Source organism: Colossoma macropomum, unplaced genomic scaffold (genome assembly GCF_904425465.1).
Source record: "Colossoma macropomum unplaced genomic scaffold, Colossoma_macropomum, whole genome shotgun sequence".
NCBI lineage: Eukaryota > Metazoa > Chordata > Actinopteri > Characiformes > Serrasalmidae > Colossoma > Colossoma macropomum.
In genome coordinates, this window is record NW_023494789.1 from 20,821,511 (window position 1) to 20,839,725 (window position 18,215).

Sequence of the window (18,215 nt, forward strand, 5' to 3'; positions counted from 1 at the left end):
GGTGCTTTGTAGCACCGTCCGACTAGTGAACGAATCGTTCATTCGAACCGATTCCTTTCAAGAGTTCGATCGAACCGGTACACGAGTTCCGACTGAATTGAAACGCTTTCTAGCTTCTCTGTAACAGTAATAGGCTTAAGAATACTTTACGTTTCGAAAATTATTATTTTTTTTACAATTAAATATAGGAATCACAACATAAACACTACATTGAAACGCACTAGTAACGATATATTACAATTTAGTTAAATGTCATCTCAGTAGACAGCTGGGTTCTGTTATCGCTCCGTACCAGCCCTGCGCTAAGAGACTTCCAAATGTGATATGACTCCATTGACATTAGTGAACAGAAGTAGCGGGTATCAAACTTTTTAATTTGTGAATTAATGAATCGCGCGTTCGAGTCATTGAAGCAGACAGTTCGAAGGAATCGGTTCAGTACACTGAACCGAGCTTTCCATCACTGGTGTTTTGTGAGGATGGATTTTCAGGCGTTGGGGGATTAGGAAACTCTTTCTCCCATAATGAGACGGCGCGCCCTTCTCTCGACATTTTGGCTCAAACTTGCAATGCCTTTCACAGGATTCATCCGGGAACTCGCTCACGTCAGCGTAGCCATTTTGGCTCTTCGCCTCCCAGTTTCTTAACTGTCAGTGGGAGGAGCCTGTGGAGTCTGAACTGGAGTAGCATCAGAGCAGGAGAGAGGCACTCAGGCAACGGAGAAAACCGAGAGCCGTAGAGAATTCGGAATATTTTTTCGCGGTGTAAGCCGCATCCATTGAAGCCAGGGTGTGTACTTGCAATTTTCAGAGGGCAACCATGTGTGTCTTCGGAGAGGAATGTATGCGGCTGTGGCTTTAACCTGTTTTTTGCTAGCTAACGGGATATTCGAGAAAGCTTTGCTACACTGGGCGTGCTTAGCGCAATACCGCGCTGTGTCCCGTACAGTCAAATAAATCCTGCTGGCTAGCATAGACTGCCAACCATTTTCGGCAAAGCTTAGCATCTAGCTGCTTCGGCAGCGGTGCTACGGATGTTGCGACCAAATCCAGGACCATTGGTTTTGGTTTTCTGTGACTCGAACGACAGTGTCGTCTTCGAAAACATTATAACCCGGTTTTAATAGGCATCCCACGGCACGGCGGTCGTCGACACGAATCAGGGGATTAAGGAGCCGGGTTGCTAGACAAGGAGGGAGAAGGTGGGGCGGAGGAGTGTCAAAGCGGACCAAACATACATTGCAAGAACCAGGCTGGCTAGCTAGCTAGCCTCCTAGCCGTTCTCTGTTATTGGCATTTTGTGGGAATAATTCGGAAGGGGAAAATATCTTCTCTTGTTTGCTTAGATACGACGTCAGCATTTTCGAAACCACGTCTGAACTGCGCATCTCATCGCAGAGCTGTGACCGCTGATATTTTTTGAATCACAAATCACAGCTTTGGACGGATTTTCCAGACTAGACTTAATACTCGTCGGACCATGGCTGACGACGACGTGCTCTTTGAAGATGTGTACGAGCTGTGCGAGGTGATTGGAAAGTGAGTATCTGAATGAAATGATTTTCCTAACGTTTCTGGCTTTTTTGCAGGCAAGGCTGCTTGGCCGCTCGGTTAGCTTGTATGTTGGTGCGAATATGTGGGCTTCCAGTTTTCCCCCGCCTTAGCTTCAGTGACAGCCATGTTCATCGATTAACTCTCAGTATACGGGGTTCTTTTGAAATTTTGGTATTTAATTTTAATGAGAGATGGTAAACGTCGCCCTCCAGTTTAACAGTACTAACAATAATGGCTTAAAATGCCCATCTGGTACATATAGTAGATTATTTGAATCAATGTGAAATTGGATATTAGTCCACAAATATAGATTTTTATGTCGTTAAACGTATCTTGATCTACTTTGCAATTGTTGGAGAGCGGAATGAGGTTAGATAGGCTATTGAGAGAAAACACCGGACTTTCCTTTCTCTCCTCTAGCTGTTCAGAAATGCCACAGTGTGCAGGTGTGGTGTCTGAAGCTTTCTGGACTCTACCTCACTATCACTCTCTGAGGCCCACAGGCTGCTTACGTCCACCAAATAAAACTATGTTACTGCTCTATAGCTTAGTCGAGACTCATTTGGTATTCGCAGTAATTTTGTCAAGCTAAATTGATGGGGAAAAAACGGTTTTGTCAAATGAGGCATAGCAACACTGAAATGGAATAGATGATTTCTGATAGATGGACGTGCTTTTTTAAAAATTATAAGCGTCCATTACCCTTGTAAATGTCTTGCAGGCTCGTGCCTGCATGCAGTGTATTATCACTTAATGGAAAATGTTTTACTGAGAGTTTCTAGCCTGTCAAAGAGGACAATTTGATGTCTCAGTTTTTACTCGCCACACAGTAGTTAAAGCAAGCATACAGAGGAAGCTGCACTGCCAGGCCTGATTCGTGTATATGTGAAACGTTTTTCAATGGAGAGTGACGTGAGCTTCAGATAATAAGAGGAGCAAAAGCCCATGGGATTGGGGTGGCCATCATCTGTAAGACCTATTTTGATACGCATTTAGAGTATTGTAGCCACTTCACAGATCCTGTTATTTACATATCATATGAATATTGCATTCTCTAGATTATTTTATTCACACATCTGTGTGTGAATTTTATAGATCTAGCCACCTCAGCTTTTATGTAGTCCTTAAATTAGGGAGGGTGTGCCCACATTATTGCATACTCTGTTCAAGGTGCCACTATTCAAATACTGAAATTGCCGTTTGGGTATTCATTACGTTGCAGCATTCGAAGTCAAGGAGAAAATAGGGCCAGCGAATATATATACCTATTATCTGTCATATAGGGCTGTGTTCTCTGTCCTTTTCTAGCTCTCCATATTGACGGACTCTGTCTACATTCTGCCTTAATCTTTACACTTTGGCAGCTTAAGAAGCCTACATTGTAACTTGACTGTTCACTCATGCTGGATTCGAAGTAGAGGTGGTCAGCATTTGTTATTGTTTGTACTGTTGGTACTTCTGGGGTACTCCTGTATTTGCTGACCAGCAGTCAGACAGCAAGCATAATCGGTAGTCATATTATAAAGGCGCAACGTGGGCAGATACGAGGAAGAGAGCCAGAACTGCAGGATCCTGAGATTTCTTTATATCCCACTGGCTCCATATAAGTGAATTGAGAGTTCTTCACTGCATTATGGTGACCTCACCATATCCCATGAATTTAAACTGTAGTCATTGCATGGTACAGAATGATTTAGAACATAATGCCAAATAGATTTGTTTTCAGAAGAGTGACCTAGGAGTGCAGAATATGACATACTTTGCAATATCAAAATGACGTATTCTGTATATACATAAATCTGGTCTGTTCGTGAATGATGACAGGGGTGACATAATAGGTGTAATTACTAGGACCTGCTGTCTCATATCTGACAGCTGTGAGTATCATACTACAGAAGCCATTGACCTGCATGTCTTTCATATGGCAAGCCTTTGTCAGTGGAGTCCCCTCCCCCATTTGGGTCAGTCACTCCTGTGCACATAGACACACACACACACACACACACACACACACATGCCGTATTTCCTTTGGCAATACTCCTTTTTTTGTAAGAGAGGTTTGTGTTTCTCTGCTACAGTTCTTGGACAGCCAGCATGGAGGGGCAGTTTGGGGTAACCAACCTGCTTTACCTGGTTTCTGCATTGACATTGATGGTGCAACACTGTCAGTGTTTAATGGTTTGCAAAGTGGTTCAATGTAGGCCTGAATTATCCTTTGAAGTGAATTCACCAGTACACTGTGAAGCTTGAGTAAAATTGATCACAGTTAAAAACCGTGACTGGTACAGTTTAGTCTCCTAGCTGACTTTTAGCTAAAGTCTGATTGCCTGGAATAGCATGATTTGAGAACTCAGTAAAGCCATTGCTCCTGTCAAGATGATAAACTATGTGTGACTTAATGAGCCGTTGAAACAAAACTGATGTCACTGGAGCAGTGTAGAGTATTGTTTCTTCTGAGGTGGTCCATTCTGATACAGAAAACCCTTGTGCTGTGCTACCTTTGTTCGATTGGTGCTATATATGATAAAATTGATGATGCGTCCAGTTCAGATCTAGGCCAAGCCAGGTTTGAAGAATCCTCTGATTGGACTTTACCCTAGTTTGCTAAGGCAGTTCAGGTTATTTTGGATGCTAATTGTGAATACTGACTAAAAGCAGTTTGTTTCAAGTTTGTTCAAAGCATAATTTTCAAACTACAGCCATATTTCATCCAGTGAATTTGTGATTATAGGATATTCCAACATAATATGGGGCTTAGTTTTAGCTTTCAAGGCAGTGAAACCATTCTGTATGGCTCAAATATTAAAACAGCAGGAACTTTTATCCTGAGGATGACAAACAGAAAAAGGTCATATGTATTGTGTTGGGTGTTCATGCAGTTCTGCAGCAACCACTGCTTTGGGCTGTGTGAGAGCTGAATTGGTTTGTTTTGGCTTCAGCGTTTTATAGTTTTGTTCCAGAGATTTTAATGTCATTACTACTGAGTGCTGATGAGATGTTCTAATTTGTACTGCGCAGGAGACCCCAGAATACAGATTCTCACTATGCGCTTTCTAATGTTTTGCATTGTACTGTTAAAAAAATGGCTGGGGATCATCAGTATAATTGGATATATAAGGCTTCAAGGGGGTGTACCAAATAGCTGAAACACTACATGAATTTCTCCTAATCATAGTTGAGAATGTGAAACACCCAGCATGTAAGTGCACTCTGTAGGTTCATAGTTACTGATTGTAGCATCTGTTGATGCACAGTTTATCTTGCTGAGCCAAGAGCATTTTTGTGGTCAGAAACTGACCACTGATGAAGGGCTAGGGCAGTGTTTCCCAGCCAGGTCTTCAGGGACCCCCAGACAGTTCACATTTGGAGCACCAGTGGGGCCCCGAGGACCGGGTTGGGTCTAACTATACACTCACCAGATGTACAAACTAGGCCCAGTTTCCCAAAAGCTTGTTAGTGTTAATGTCATCTGAACTGGTAGAGAGAGTGTTCAGTGAGATGTTCGCTGTGTACAAGCGTAAAAACCCCAACAACCCAGCTGTGACTGGTACACTCGTACCAGTGCAACACGCACTACCATGCCAAAGCCATGTTGGTGTCACTGCTGTGCTGAGAATGATCCACCACCCATATAATATCTGTTCAGCAGTGGTCTTAGGGTGTTCCCTTTCCACTGATGGCAGCTAATGGCCACAGTCGATAATTTGAAACATACAAAGGACATCTTTATGGTAGATGTACTACATAAATAGCCCCATTAGTATTTTATGTGATGTTTCTGAAATTTTGTGCACTGTTCCTGTACCTGTTCTTTTATTTTTAGTCTCAGTTGGATGTCATGCCTGCCATGTGATGTGTGAAAGACAAAGCATCTGTAATTGATGTGATGTAGTGTGTAATTAAATGGGTCTGATGTTTGTTCAGTCTGTCTAAGGCTTTAAAACCCCATCAGTGCCATAAGTTATATTTTTGATTGAGCACCTGCATAGTTTTTTTGAGTCTACTCAATATGCAGAAAATCTGAAAACAGAAACACTAATAATGAATGGTCTTGCTAGGAGAGACAGTTACTGATGCATGAGTTGGACACTAAAAGTAAAAACTGTCAAGCTAAATTGATGGAGCGTCCAAACTGTCTCTGGAGGCAACAACAACACAAAAACTGTGTATCAGGACCTTCACAAAATGTCTTCACTATGCCAATGCCAGGCGTTGACTGCAGTGCTATAAAGCACACCACCGCTGGACTGAGGAGTGATGAATCATGCTTTGCTATCTGACAGTCTATTGGATGAATCTCGGTTTGGGAGAGGCCAGTACACCGCTACCTATCAGAATGCATAATGCCAGAAGTGGTGTTTGGTGTTGGAGGCATAATAATCTGGATTTGAGCTGGGCGTCTTGGTTCCAGTGAAAGTTAATATTAGTGCTGCAGCGTACAAAGATAAGTGTCAGGTGTCCTGTGTCCACATACTTTTAGCCATGTAGTGTATCTGACAGAGCTATTGAGTTGCTGTTTTGCTGGATTTTAGCTAACAAATTTGATATCTGACATTCGTGCTATTGCCAGTGCTACTAGTTTGAATCTTAAATGTTTCTTGACAGCCTCTCTGGTAGCACCAGTAAGTATGATTTGGGGCACATTAAACAACATTACGCAGATGTGTGAAGCATTTTGTAAGGGCACAATTTAGAAATGTTGATCTATGTTTTTTTTTTTATTTAAATTTTACTTTAAATTGTTAGGTTTTGAAGGGATGTCTTACACATGGCAAGTCTAGCCATGTGTAAGCCATTTTTATGGCACCATGTTTGTATATATTGTATGTGGAGTTTCTAACTAAACCAGTAATGTCTGTCTGTGTGTCTGTCTTTTTGGCTTGTGGAATTATCCATGTTCACGAGAAACCATATCTTGGTTCTTTCATAGTTTAAATGCCATTGTTCTTGTCCTTGAAATGATAATTTATGGTGAGATGTCCATTTAAGATTGTAACCACTCTACAATAGGGATAAGCATGAATGATTAGTCTGAGTAGTTGCTACATAACCACTATTGGTCTAGTAAAATCTACTCAAAATCAGGGGTGAAAATGGGCCAGAATGCATGAGAACACAGTAAAGGTCGGGGTCAGATTTCGAAATGTAGGTAGTTGGTAAACTAAATAGCTCTTTAGTTTATAAACCAGTTCAGTTATCTAAACCGCTTTTCCTCCTGGGTCACCAGGAGTGCTGGAGCCTATCCCAGTGGTCATTGGGTGGATGACAGGAAACACACTGGACTGCCAGTCCATCACAGGGCAGGTACACAGACATATACATTCACACACACGTACACACACCTAGTGGCAATTTAGGCTTTCCAGTTCACCTGACTGCATGTCTTTCGACTGTGGGAGGAAACCAGAGCAGACATTGGGAGGACACGCAAACTTCACACAGAAAGGGTTGCCTGCCCAGAGAATCGAAACCAGGCCCTTCTTACTGTGAGGAAACAGCACTACCCACTGTGCAGTTAAGGACTGATGTTTTGTTATGATTATTCAGATATTTTGTCTAATATTTTTGCAGCAAATTTGCAATCAATCAAAAGTACAGTTGATGGCAACATGCAGATAAAATGTTTCTGCTTCAAATTCTTTAAATGGAGTTACAACCCATGACATGGTAGTATGGCCAGTTTACCTCTCCTGTCTTGAGAGAATCTGGTAGGTTTCGTCACTCTGTGTGTGCAAGAATGGCTGACTTCAAAAGAAAGAGGCTGTTTGTCTGACATGCAAATGTGTGATGCGTAGGGCACGTCAAACCAATGCCACAACAGACCTGCATGAAACAAAGTGATATGTATTTAGCAAATAGCATAAAAGTTAAGTTTAAATTTGATGTGTAATGATATGCATTCCGACTAATTTTGATATTCGAGCATCCACAAGAGTGAATGAACGGATATACTGTCAAAAGTGTCCAAAAAAGGTATTGCTGGAAGCTTGGTCATTTAGGTGATAGCGCTGGTATTAAGAGGCAAAAATCAGTACAACAAAAATTTTGAATCACACAGAGGAAAAGGGAAATCAGTAGCTTTTGCCTTTTCCTATGTGTGTTACAACTACAGCTAACTGGTACAACATTGGATGCTGACGAGGACTTGTCTTGCACACAGGGTATTTTCTGCTCAGTGGGCGATGTTCCAACATGGTAGTTTTTCAGAGAAATATATCTCCATTGTTTTTGGACCTAGCTAACATCAGCTAGAATAGTTAGAATCTAGAATCTCTGGAGGTATCGCTGTCTCTAGGCACTACCTTTGCCTCCTCAATCACATTCTTAACAATGCGTCACAAATATGAACCCTAACATTTTGCTGTCTTGTTAATACATACCAAAGCACTGTTTGTTTGAATTGTTAATGTGTATATTTTCTCAGTGTTCTTGTGCTGAAAGAGAATTAGTACCCAAATAGTAATTTTAGCGTTCGAATACTGGCAGCTTGAATGGTTAACCAAGTGCTCAAGTATCCTTTCACATCCCTAGTAATGTGCTGTTCATAATTTTTTTTAAGCAGCTGCCTAATTTCCTGCATAATAAAGAACAGGAAGCCTAGCATTGTGTCTGTTATTACATTAAATAAAAAATACTCTGTACATTTCACACACAAGTTTTAATTATCAAATAATGTTTTTTTTAATGTTACGAGACTCAACCACAAAATTGCTTGAAATGCCAATCACCATTAAACAACAGGATCAAAATAGAATAATAGGACGAAGAATTGTCTGTGACTTCATCAGCCTCTGTTTAATCTGGTTATATCAATCTGATGCTGGCAGCCATCCGAACAGCAACCTTACTCTTGTTAAACATAAATGGAATAAAACACCTCGAGTGCCTACCATAAGTACTGGGACCATGAAACCTGCTAACCTGCCATTTACCTTTGTAATGCAGACATTTTAGCACAGTAGCCCATCGTCACCTCAACATTTTGCTTTTCTTGTGGATATTTGTGGATGCACGCACTGAACGAATGTTGTGTTTTCATTTTCTTTTTCATAACATAGTAAAATGTTTTTTTTTGTTGGAAAATATAAATGCTCTTAGTTCAACAGCAAAAATGGTAAAATTGGCCATCTTCAATTTTTCACAGTGTGAGTGGCTGAGTCAGCATTTATGTGAAACAGCTGGAGCACCCCTGCTGTGGGTGGGCTTATGGACTCAAATTGGCTGGGAGGGAGGTGTGGAGCATGCTACAGGAGGCATTGTTGTACACACATCCTGCAGAGCGCTGAGCACAGCTCCCGGCCCAGCCCTGATCTGTGTTAATGAGCACACATGCGCTCGGCGTCTGACAGACCGCTGGTTGTTCGGATATCAACAGAGTAGAGGGAGTGGATGTAACGTAAGAAAAGCTGGAGGGAGAGCATGAGAGATTTAGCCCTTGGTCAAACACATCTATTCGGCTATTGCATCTAGTCTTGTTTATTATTAGCATGGGGCTGCGTGTGTGCCTTTTAAATCGGAGTAAACAGTGCGATGTGTTTGGCCGGTTTCCGATGCCTCTACTGAGGCTCTGAAGCCAGGCGGAGGTAATTTGAGCCGTCTCTCCTAATAATGAATCTGAAGCTGTAGGCAGGAGAATGAGGGGCCGCCACTGTGGCTCTGCTCTTCTCATTAGTGCCCAGGGAGCCTGGCTGCTCAAACCCCCAAACCTGCAGCCCGATAGTTTTGGCAGCCCCGCTCTCCGCATTTAGGCCAGCCGTTAATTGGATGGTGGGTCAGATTCGATCCCTGTGATGTGACTGCTTTATCATTCCAATTTTACACTCCCAATCTAAGACCAAACAAAAATGTTAAATTGTGTGTATGTGTGAATTTCATCTGGGCTCCTTTTTTAGAAAAATAGCTCCTGCTCCAAGTACTTCCCATGAGGAAAATGGAGTGTACATCTGTTGTGCCTAATCATGAGGGTTTTTTTCATATGTGTGTTTTTGAGAAGTCTGTGTGTAGTGACTGGGTCAATATTTGCCCCTCTCTGAGGCTCAGGGTAAAGGCGGTGAGATAAGCCTTGTTGTAATAAAGACATCAGCTGCAATAATGCTCGATTTGATTTATGGTCGCAAATGGCCCTCAGAGCAGTCAGTACAGATGCAGCTTATCAATGATTTAACATCTGAAAGCTGACACTAAACCCAAAACCTCTCCTTTTAGCTCAGGCCTCATCTCATTCATTCAGTCATCTAAGTCACAGATGTATTAAAGGATAATTCCACTGATTTTTCTAAGTGACTGCATAATTAATTTGTTGAGATGTACACAAAGTCATTCAGAATGGTTTGATGTGAAATGGTTCATTGTAGAAAAATTTACAGAGATCACCATGTCTACAATGCAAATAGAGCCATTTTTACTATCCAAAACCACTCAGCCATTGAATTATGCAGAGATTTTGAAAATTTGTTAGAATTCCCTTTCAAGCACCCTCTTCACAGCTTCACAGATGCTGTCTACCTCAGAGAGCCTTCCGTTACTGCTGGAACATCCACAATGCAGTCATCTCAATAAACTGTAATAGATGCTTTCTCCAAAATACTATTTACATCCCTGTCCCCCTGCCTGTAAATTAGATACACTGTGGTAATATTTGGAGATGGTTTGATGTAGAGCTAAACATTTGTTTTTTATATCAAAGTTGCAATTAAAATTTAAAAATTGCAAAAATTGCTATTCTAATTATATCACAGATTATTTAAAGTGAGGGAGTTTAACCTTTTAATGCAGAGCTTAAGAATTGATAGTTCAGCACACTACATTCGGTGTTCAAACCTCAAGCTTGAAAAAAATGATTGTGCTGTTTTTTTGGCCAAAATAAAAATGGCCTGGAGTTTACTTTACAGAAAATAAGTACATTTAAATTGGAGTTGCAATATTGGTTAGAAAAATCGCAATTAGATTAATCTTTTGAAGGTATTAAAGTCTAGTTCTAGCTTGTGTACGAAGTCCATCTGGTACACACCTCCAAAACCTTACGTCCTGGCAATGTAGCATTATCTTCTATTAGTGTTCTTTAGAACCATTTCGATAATCTGTCAAAACAAATGACAGATCGCTGTGGTCTGTCAAAGCAGTGTAATATGGACTTGTAGAGATGGACAAATCGATCAGCTATGTATCGGTACTGTCCCAAATATGCAATCGGCCAATACTTCTCTGACTTGGCTGATCCTGAGAGCTGATCAGTGGCATAAAACATATGAGCCATATTTAAGAATTGCTGCAGCCCTGCTTGAGGCCCCATAGTTACAGGACCCTGCAGTTCCTTGTTCAAATACTAGATGAAAATATAGACCTTTTGACTATGGGACTATAAACCTATTCACACAGAGTCTTGATTTTTTACGGACGAAAAAATGACACGTCAAAGTTTTGAAAAAGAGCACACGTGTATTAATGCAGTCTTTCACCACGAAAGTGACAGACTGTACACTGCACACATTTTTTTTAATCATAGCCCGCACTTGTTTTTAATGAGAGGAGCAACAAGCAGGAGCAGAACCTCAGATTGCCCTGCTGAGGAAATACCTGCAGTATCGTTCATTATGCAGCTTCAGCTAACTCTTGTAAGAGGCAGTGGGACTCCTTGTGTTGTCGTTTTTATAGAATGGGATATACTCAGTGTATGCACAGTTTAGTTGCAGTGCTTTATAGAAAAAAGGTTTTCAGAGTGTTTAGACAGAAAAGTGCTTAGTTAAAATTGCGTCTATTGTTTCATACTTGGTGTGAAAAGCTTTTAACAGTCTAGCCCTGCCTACCAGCTGATCATGTTGAAAGGCGATCGGTGATCAGTATTGGGCCCAAAAACACTGATCGATGCACCTCCATCGGTCAGCTGCATCAGTGGCGTGGTCTCGTTGCCTGATGCTGCCATCAAAGTGAAAAATCAGCTGAAAACAGGTACTACTGTTAACATGAATCATGTATAAGATAAATGACTTAGTTTAATTATATAGCACATTTCATACACAAAGGCATTTCAGTGTGCTTTACATAAAGAAAAGCGAAATGAACATCAAAAGGAAAAATAATGACAAAGCCTTTATTTCACGAGGTATGAGACAACATTTAGCACCATTGTTGCTGTGCCAGAGAAATTGCTGCATGCTTATACACACCACCAAACGCACAACAGGTTCACCTGGGTGTTGTTCAGTTTGGTTTTGCGCAACAATAATATTTTACATTTACTTTACATTTACAATTGTGAAATATTGCCCCTAATACTAATTACATAGAAGTAAAGGCTAATTGTTTATAGTAAATAACCAAAAATGGGTTAAGCATCTGGGTTTATATACATGTTTGTGTTTTCTTATATAAGAAAAAACTCACACACACATATAGCAAATACCATTCAGTCTGGCATTGTTCGTGTCTGTTCAGAAACATTCACAGGTTACACCCGAGCCTGCAAAGAGACAAGCTTAAACTGTTTATAGTTCTGCTGTTGGATGAAAGAGGCAACGTTCCAGCAGCATCCAAATACATGGTACACACTGAAACCAGGGAGCTGCTTCCTGTAGCGTTTTGACTGCGTATTACTCTTCTGGAGGTTAAATTTGCATACAATGTAGAGCTAGCTTAGAAAGCACAAGGCTGCACCGATATGCTTCTTTTTCATGGTAACATGGTCTCACAGTGAAAACATAGCATTTTATCGATAAAAATTGTGACGCTCCTCTTTAAGGATAGTCTTAGGTACCTAACAGCTCTTCCCACTAAATGTCTTTGGGATGCCACAGCTCATCCTTCTTTGTCACAAATAACTGCTGAATCCTTATTTGAAACTCAGTGTACCATTCTATAAATTAGCATTGGTTCGAAGTAGAGATTAGAGCTTTAGCAGCACATTGTTATTCAAGGACAAAAAGCGAGAGACCTTTACTATTTCAGGAAGCTCTTGAGATCACTGGTCTGTCATGGTCAACCACATGACAAAATGCTGATGAGTCGTCTCTCTGACCCGGTGTCTGGCCTCTGTAGAGGTTGACGGCTGGAATTGCTACCTTTCTGCTCCACTGCTTGCTTTGTCACATTAAAGATTCTAACAACTTTCTTCTACTACTTCAGGTCAAAGGTCAGTCTCTTTGAACCATAAGATCTGTTAAGTTTCAGGCAGTTCTTTAAAGTGGTCAAGTGGTCAAAATATTTTATACCTTAAATATATTTGACTAGGTAGTGATTGTAATGAGATGATGAAAGTAGGCAGTGCTGTGGTGTTTGAGATTTGTAGGAGGTACATTTTACATCCTAATATAGGATTCCTCATGTGACATTGTGACATGGGTTTCAGAAAATATTAGATATGAATATGTGCTCTTGAGGACTAAATACAGAGAGTAGCAGCGATGTGACGTCTGCCTGGAAAATTCATGGAAAACATGGAAATGTGTATCCGGAAGGGACTAAATTTATCATATGGCAATATGGCCTGTAAAAGAACAATGACATGGCTGATCTGGAAGTAAAATCACAGAGGGTCACCTTCAAAAGAGGAATGGCAATGGTAGTGTTCGGAGTCTTTATTGGTGTAGTGTAGGGTGCATGCCCAGGTGGGGTTTGAACCCCAGTCTACAGTGTGGCAAGCAGGAGTGTTACCCACTACACTATACCAACCACGTTATTATACACAAATGAATGACTACAAGACAAAACACAAATGATTGTTCCCCAGAATGGCAGGGAAATCTGAATAGCAGTTACTGTTGTCTGTTGAAAAAAAAGAGATTTCATGCTTGCTGGGGACTGCCGGGTTTGTCGTGGGCTCCCTTTTGCTGAGCTGATGATCAAGCACTTTCTTTCCTGCCTGTACTTTAAAGAATGTCTCTATGTAAGATGTGTTTTAGCTGTGTTCATACAGCTTTGTTCTGCTATTTTTGGAACAATCTCTTATCAAACAAACAGTGAAAGTGGAGCTTGAGCCTTCCCCGGTATTCGCTGATCCCCAGTCGACTCTTTAATGTGTGAGGATAAACTGCAAGAGTGCTGAAGAAATGACAGAGAAACGAGAGAGAGACACACACACATACACACTCACTCTTTCCTGCTGTCTGCTGATTTAAATATTTAAAGGGTCAAGTAAATATCTTGGACTATAGGTACCGCACAGCACCCAGACACCTCCCTACCCAACAGCATGTTTTCTTAAATTCATCTTCATCCTTTGATGAATAATCATAACAAACACTTTGCTTTGCAAATGCAACCTTTTTAATGTGATTGCCCTCTTTGGGTTTCAGTTGCTAAAGATAATTGAATACAAAATCCTTAATGGTAGTAGTATGAGGGATAGTTAATGTCTAAAGAAAGGATTTACACGAAAACTCAACAGTGTTAATCTGAGCTCTCTCTTCATGTCTCAGTCTTTTTCCTATCACTATGTTGGGTTTATTGATCAGATTAGCAGCAGCATGTAGCTTTATATTAATGGCTGGGATCACTGTGTTTTCTGAACTTGTGTCATCAAGCCTGTCTGCTTGGACAGACAGGCTTTGGTGACTGGTGCTGCCCTAATAGGCTTCTTTATGGATTGCTAGATCATTGACCTCTCTGGCTCTGTGTCCACCTGCATATGAGCATTCTTTAGTATCTTGGCCAGGACATGCATAGCATTTATTTACAGCAGGTTTAAAGCAGCAGTCAAAATCCAATAGCCATTTAACTGTTTACGTTGTGTAATTATCATAATCATGTGAAATTATTTATCAGGATTTTTTTGTGTCATGATGTTGCAGTTTCCCCCTAAACCTCCAGTCTTTCTGGAAATCATATTGACCCAGATTCTATGCATCTATGTATTGACTAGGTCTCTGCCCTTGTATCTGTTTCTGCTGTATAACCTAAAAATATCTTTTAATTAGGGCCCAACCGATATGAAAAGTTGGTGTTTGCTACTGATACCCATTTAAAGTAGTTAAAAGTTCTAAGAACTCATAATGCAGTGTCATTTTATATTTATATTTTAGATTGAAAATTTATATTACAGTAGTTTTAGTTAAGCAGTACTTTGCTGAGAAATGATTTCCAGTTTTTTTATCCACGTTTGTTAACTATGGGAGGTAAATCTGGGCAAAACAGAAACTATAATTAAAACATTAATGTGTTTTACAAACACTGTCACACAAAGTTGCCTCAATCATTAGAAGTAGCAGCACCCAAGCAGTTGACAACAGCTGACCATGCAGCCTCTGTTTGTGGTAGTCGTTTGTCGTTTTAGTCGATTTCATTTACCGTCAAAACACTTTGCAAATGTTATACTGGCATTTATATTGAGAATACACAATAGTTCTAAGTTACATGAACCAGTATATGCTTGACTAAGCTTGCGTTTGGTCTGATACCTTTTTTTGAGGCTGTTTGGTCTGATGTTCAGTTACACCAGATCTGAGAGCTGACAATGGTTTTCCCGAGACTCGAAGTCGTATGGTCCAAGGAATGATAACATTCTGAGGTCTGAGGGTGTCCTAAAATGTCCACCGTAGCTTTGCCTAGTGTTAATTAACATATATTTGCATGTTGGTTAACTTGAAAACGAAAAAGCAAAGTGGGAAATGAAAAGTAAATCACTAGCAGGCAGCGCCTGCGTTTGTTTCCATTTGCCTTTTTTATTTTGACACTTAAAACGCATGCGTCCATGCCGAAAAACACATGGCAAACTGTCACTTTGCACTTTGATTTATCCATTTTGCATTTTCATTTTGTCAGATATGCAGCCGATTGCTATGAAAAAGAAATAAACACATAAACATTGCATTTTGATTTTAGTTTTGACATGTATTATGCATTTCATGAAGAAAAGGCAAAGCCAAAGTGAAGCTTGGATTTTCTTTTCTCTGTTAGCATTTCCATTTTAGATATGGCCATAAAATACCAGAATAATGACTAAAATGAAATGACAAATAGTTGTTATAAATATGTTTTTATTTTTGTCACAAATGACTGTAAAAATTTCATTGCAAGTGTAGGTATTTCATTTCATTTTCAATTTTGGCAGTATATTTGCGCAGTTGTTTGGAAAAAGAAATGGCAGAGAGGTTTGCATTGACATTTCATTGTTTTAATTATAATTTCTTTTTTGGCCAGATTTGCCTCCCATAGTATACAACAGGGGTTGAGCAACTCAGATTTCTTTGCAGTTTTCTATTAAATACCGCTTAAATACTGTTTATTATTTTTCATCATTTTTCTTCCTTGTTATTTTTGTGTTGAACTGTCATTTTCAAGGTTAGGTTTGCACATATAGCTTTGTGATGAGTTTAAATAATGAGGATGCTATCTGCAGGTCATTATAAAGCTGTATTCAGCAGTCTGAATATTCTCCACAAGGGGGTAGCTGTTAGCACTCAAGACTTTAGACTTACAGTGCTCAAAGGAGTTTTCAGATGTGCTATTAGCTGTCGAGATAGAGGAATCTGACAGGATTTCTGCTTTCCTAGATCGCTGTGATGATAGCTAAAGTAGTAGTACTAAGGAAGTAAGCTAAAAGCTTTGTTTAGCAGTGTGTTTTCAAGGGCTGGACCCAAATATTCATCTATTTGCATATTCATTTGTTGGTTAGGTGTTCCGTTTTTAATTTTGGGATTCGAATATTCCCTAAATGGCTAAATGTATTCTATATTCAGTTATGGTGAACTGCAAAATACTGTAGTGTTCAGGGTTCGTGGGAGAAGCTTAGATGACTCAAAGTTACGCTCCATAACGCAGCTTTATTTTTATTTTGTTGAAAACGGTGCCAAACACAGCCTCTCCAAAACCACAGGCCTCTGCTCTATCACTCTGCCTGTATTTGAACTCTTCAAGATAAAAGTCCTTGTACGAACGAACCCAAGACAAACCCAACATAAACATCTCTTTAAAAAAAAAAACTGAACTACTTACAACTTGGCTTGGTGACGCCACAGTATATTTTGTCAGCACATTCTTGTACTATACTTATACTTCAGCTACCCTCAGCTACCACTTCTAGCTCCAACTACCATGGAGCAAAGGTCTGATCCAGTTATGCTTCCAGCCAGTTGCTTTGTTAGTAATCACCAGCACAATTAGTAGTAGTTAGTAATCATCACAGTACAACTCGTAAGGCACGACTAAGAACATATGCAAATGAAAAGGTTCTTTGCCTTGCTGTAAAATTGGCTTCCTAGAGTTGATATTGACCTATTCAAAGATGTTTTACAGGTTGTAGGTCTCACAGTCAGTGACAAAATTACAATTAAAAAGCTATTTATCTGACTGTAAGACAGTAAAACACTCAAAAAATAACATTAGAATTAAATCAAATTACATTAACACAGTAAGTAGGGATGTTATGTATGTCAGTATGATTGTTTAACCGTTTCTGCATCTCTCTCTGAGGATGCCCATTATTAATTGTAGTTATCATCCAATACCTGTGTTGGTGAATCAGTACTTCATTATGTTAAATTAAATGTGCTGGTGATGGAATTTAACAAATCAATGTTGTAACTGTCTAACGTTGCTGTAACTTTGTTTTTCAAATTAGCTCACAAAATATCAGCCACATGCTTTTGTATTAATTTGTGTCTTTTGTGATTATATATGGTGCTTTTACAAGCAAAACAAACTTATTCCCAGGATAAATGGTTTTAAATAATGTGCTTAGGTTCCTAACATCTCAGAAAGTATATTAGGCTAACTCACAATCCACAATATACAAGCATATTGACAAGGTGTATTAACTCGCACTTTCATGTAGATTTCTTTCACAGTGTGTTTGTGTTGCCAAAAGATAATTGAGTCAGAAAAAAGTCCTTTTTTTCTCTTTATACTTTTGCTTCTTTTGCTCCTCTGCTTGCAGCTGGATGCCTTTTTTTCTGTCGACGCCTTAGCATAGCTCGTGGCGGTGATGTAACATGGTCATTGTTACGTCTAGCTGTCGCCATCAGTGTTCCCACTCAAGTTTCTCAGATTACTCTTATACTGACATCTGCAGCAGTGTGTGGGTGTGTGTGTGTGTGTGTGTGTGTGTGTGTTTTGTTGTTTTGTTTGTGTGTGTGCGGGCGCACATCTTTGTGTAAGCAAGTCTCTCCACCCAGCCTGTGCTGCTTTATAGCAGTATGATTAAGTAGAATGGAGGCTCTGATGTCTCAGTTAATTATTCTCCCCTCTTTTCCTCATGATCAGTACAATAACATTAGTACAAGAGGGGGAAATCAAAATATAAAAAAAATCCATTTGCTCTGACATGTATTAAAGATTTAGGTGAATTAAAGGATATAATAATTCACTTAAGCAGCTCTGATTTTAGGCGTTATTATGTGTTAACAGAGTTTATAGAGGAAGCTTGGCAGTAGGTAAAATTATCCTGTGAGGTTTGTTGTTGTTACTATTAAACTACACTATTAAAAATGCAATATTTACACCCACAAGTACACAGACTGATGTGTATGTTAATTAAAAACCTATTAAACTTTCGTTTCATGCGCCATACTTGGTTGTATCTAGTCCAGATGTCTTCAAATGTCCATACCTTTCTCAATTATATTGCCCTTTGCTATCACATCTATGTGATTTCTGGTGTTGATTTCTTTCTAATCAGCACACAGTCAACTTTCAGGAAAATGCAGGTGACCTTATTGTTGGGTATTGCCC

General features: G+C 39.8%; 1 protein-coding gene across 10 annotated transcripts in view; it reads left to right on the top strand.

Moving 5' to 3' along the window:
* Nucleotides 1-669: 669 nt before the first annotated feature.
* Nucleotides 670-18,215, top strand: part of caskb (calcium/calmodulin-dependent serine protein kinase b) — a 71,185-nt gene continuing 53,639 nt past the window's right edge. For 7 of the 10 annotated variants that reach the window (XM_036570512.1, XM_036570514.1, XM_036570517.1 and 4 more), the window contains exon 1: nt 1,480-1,538. In XM_036570512.1, coding sequence (XP_036426405.1) covers nt 1,480-1,538 — 59 coding nt within the window. Of the gene's footprint in view, nt 1,539-18,215 lie in introns of all 10 variants that reach the window. The other 3 variants (XM_036570515.1, XM_036570513.1, XM_036570516.1) reach the window with 1 other exon arrangement.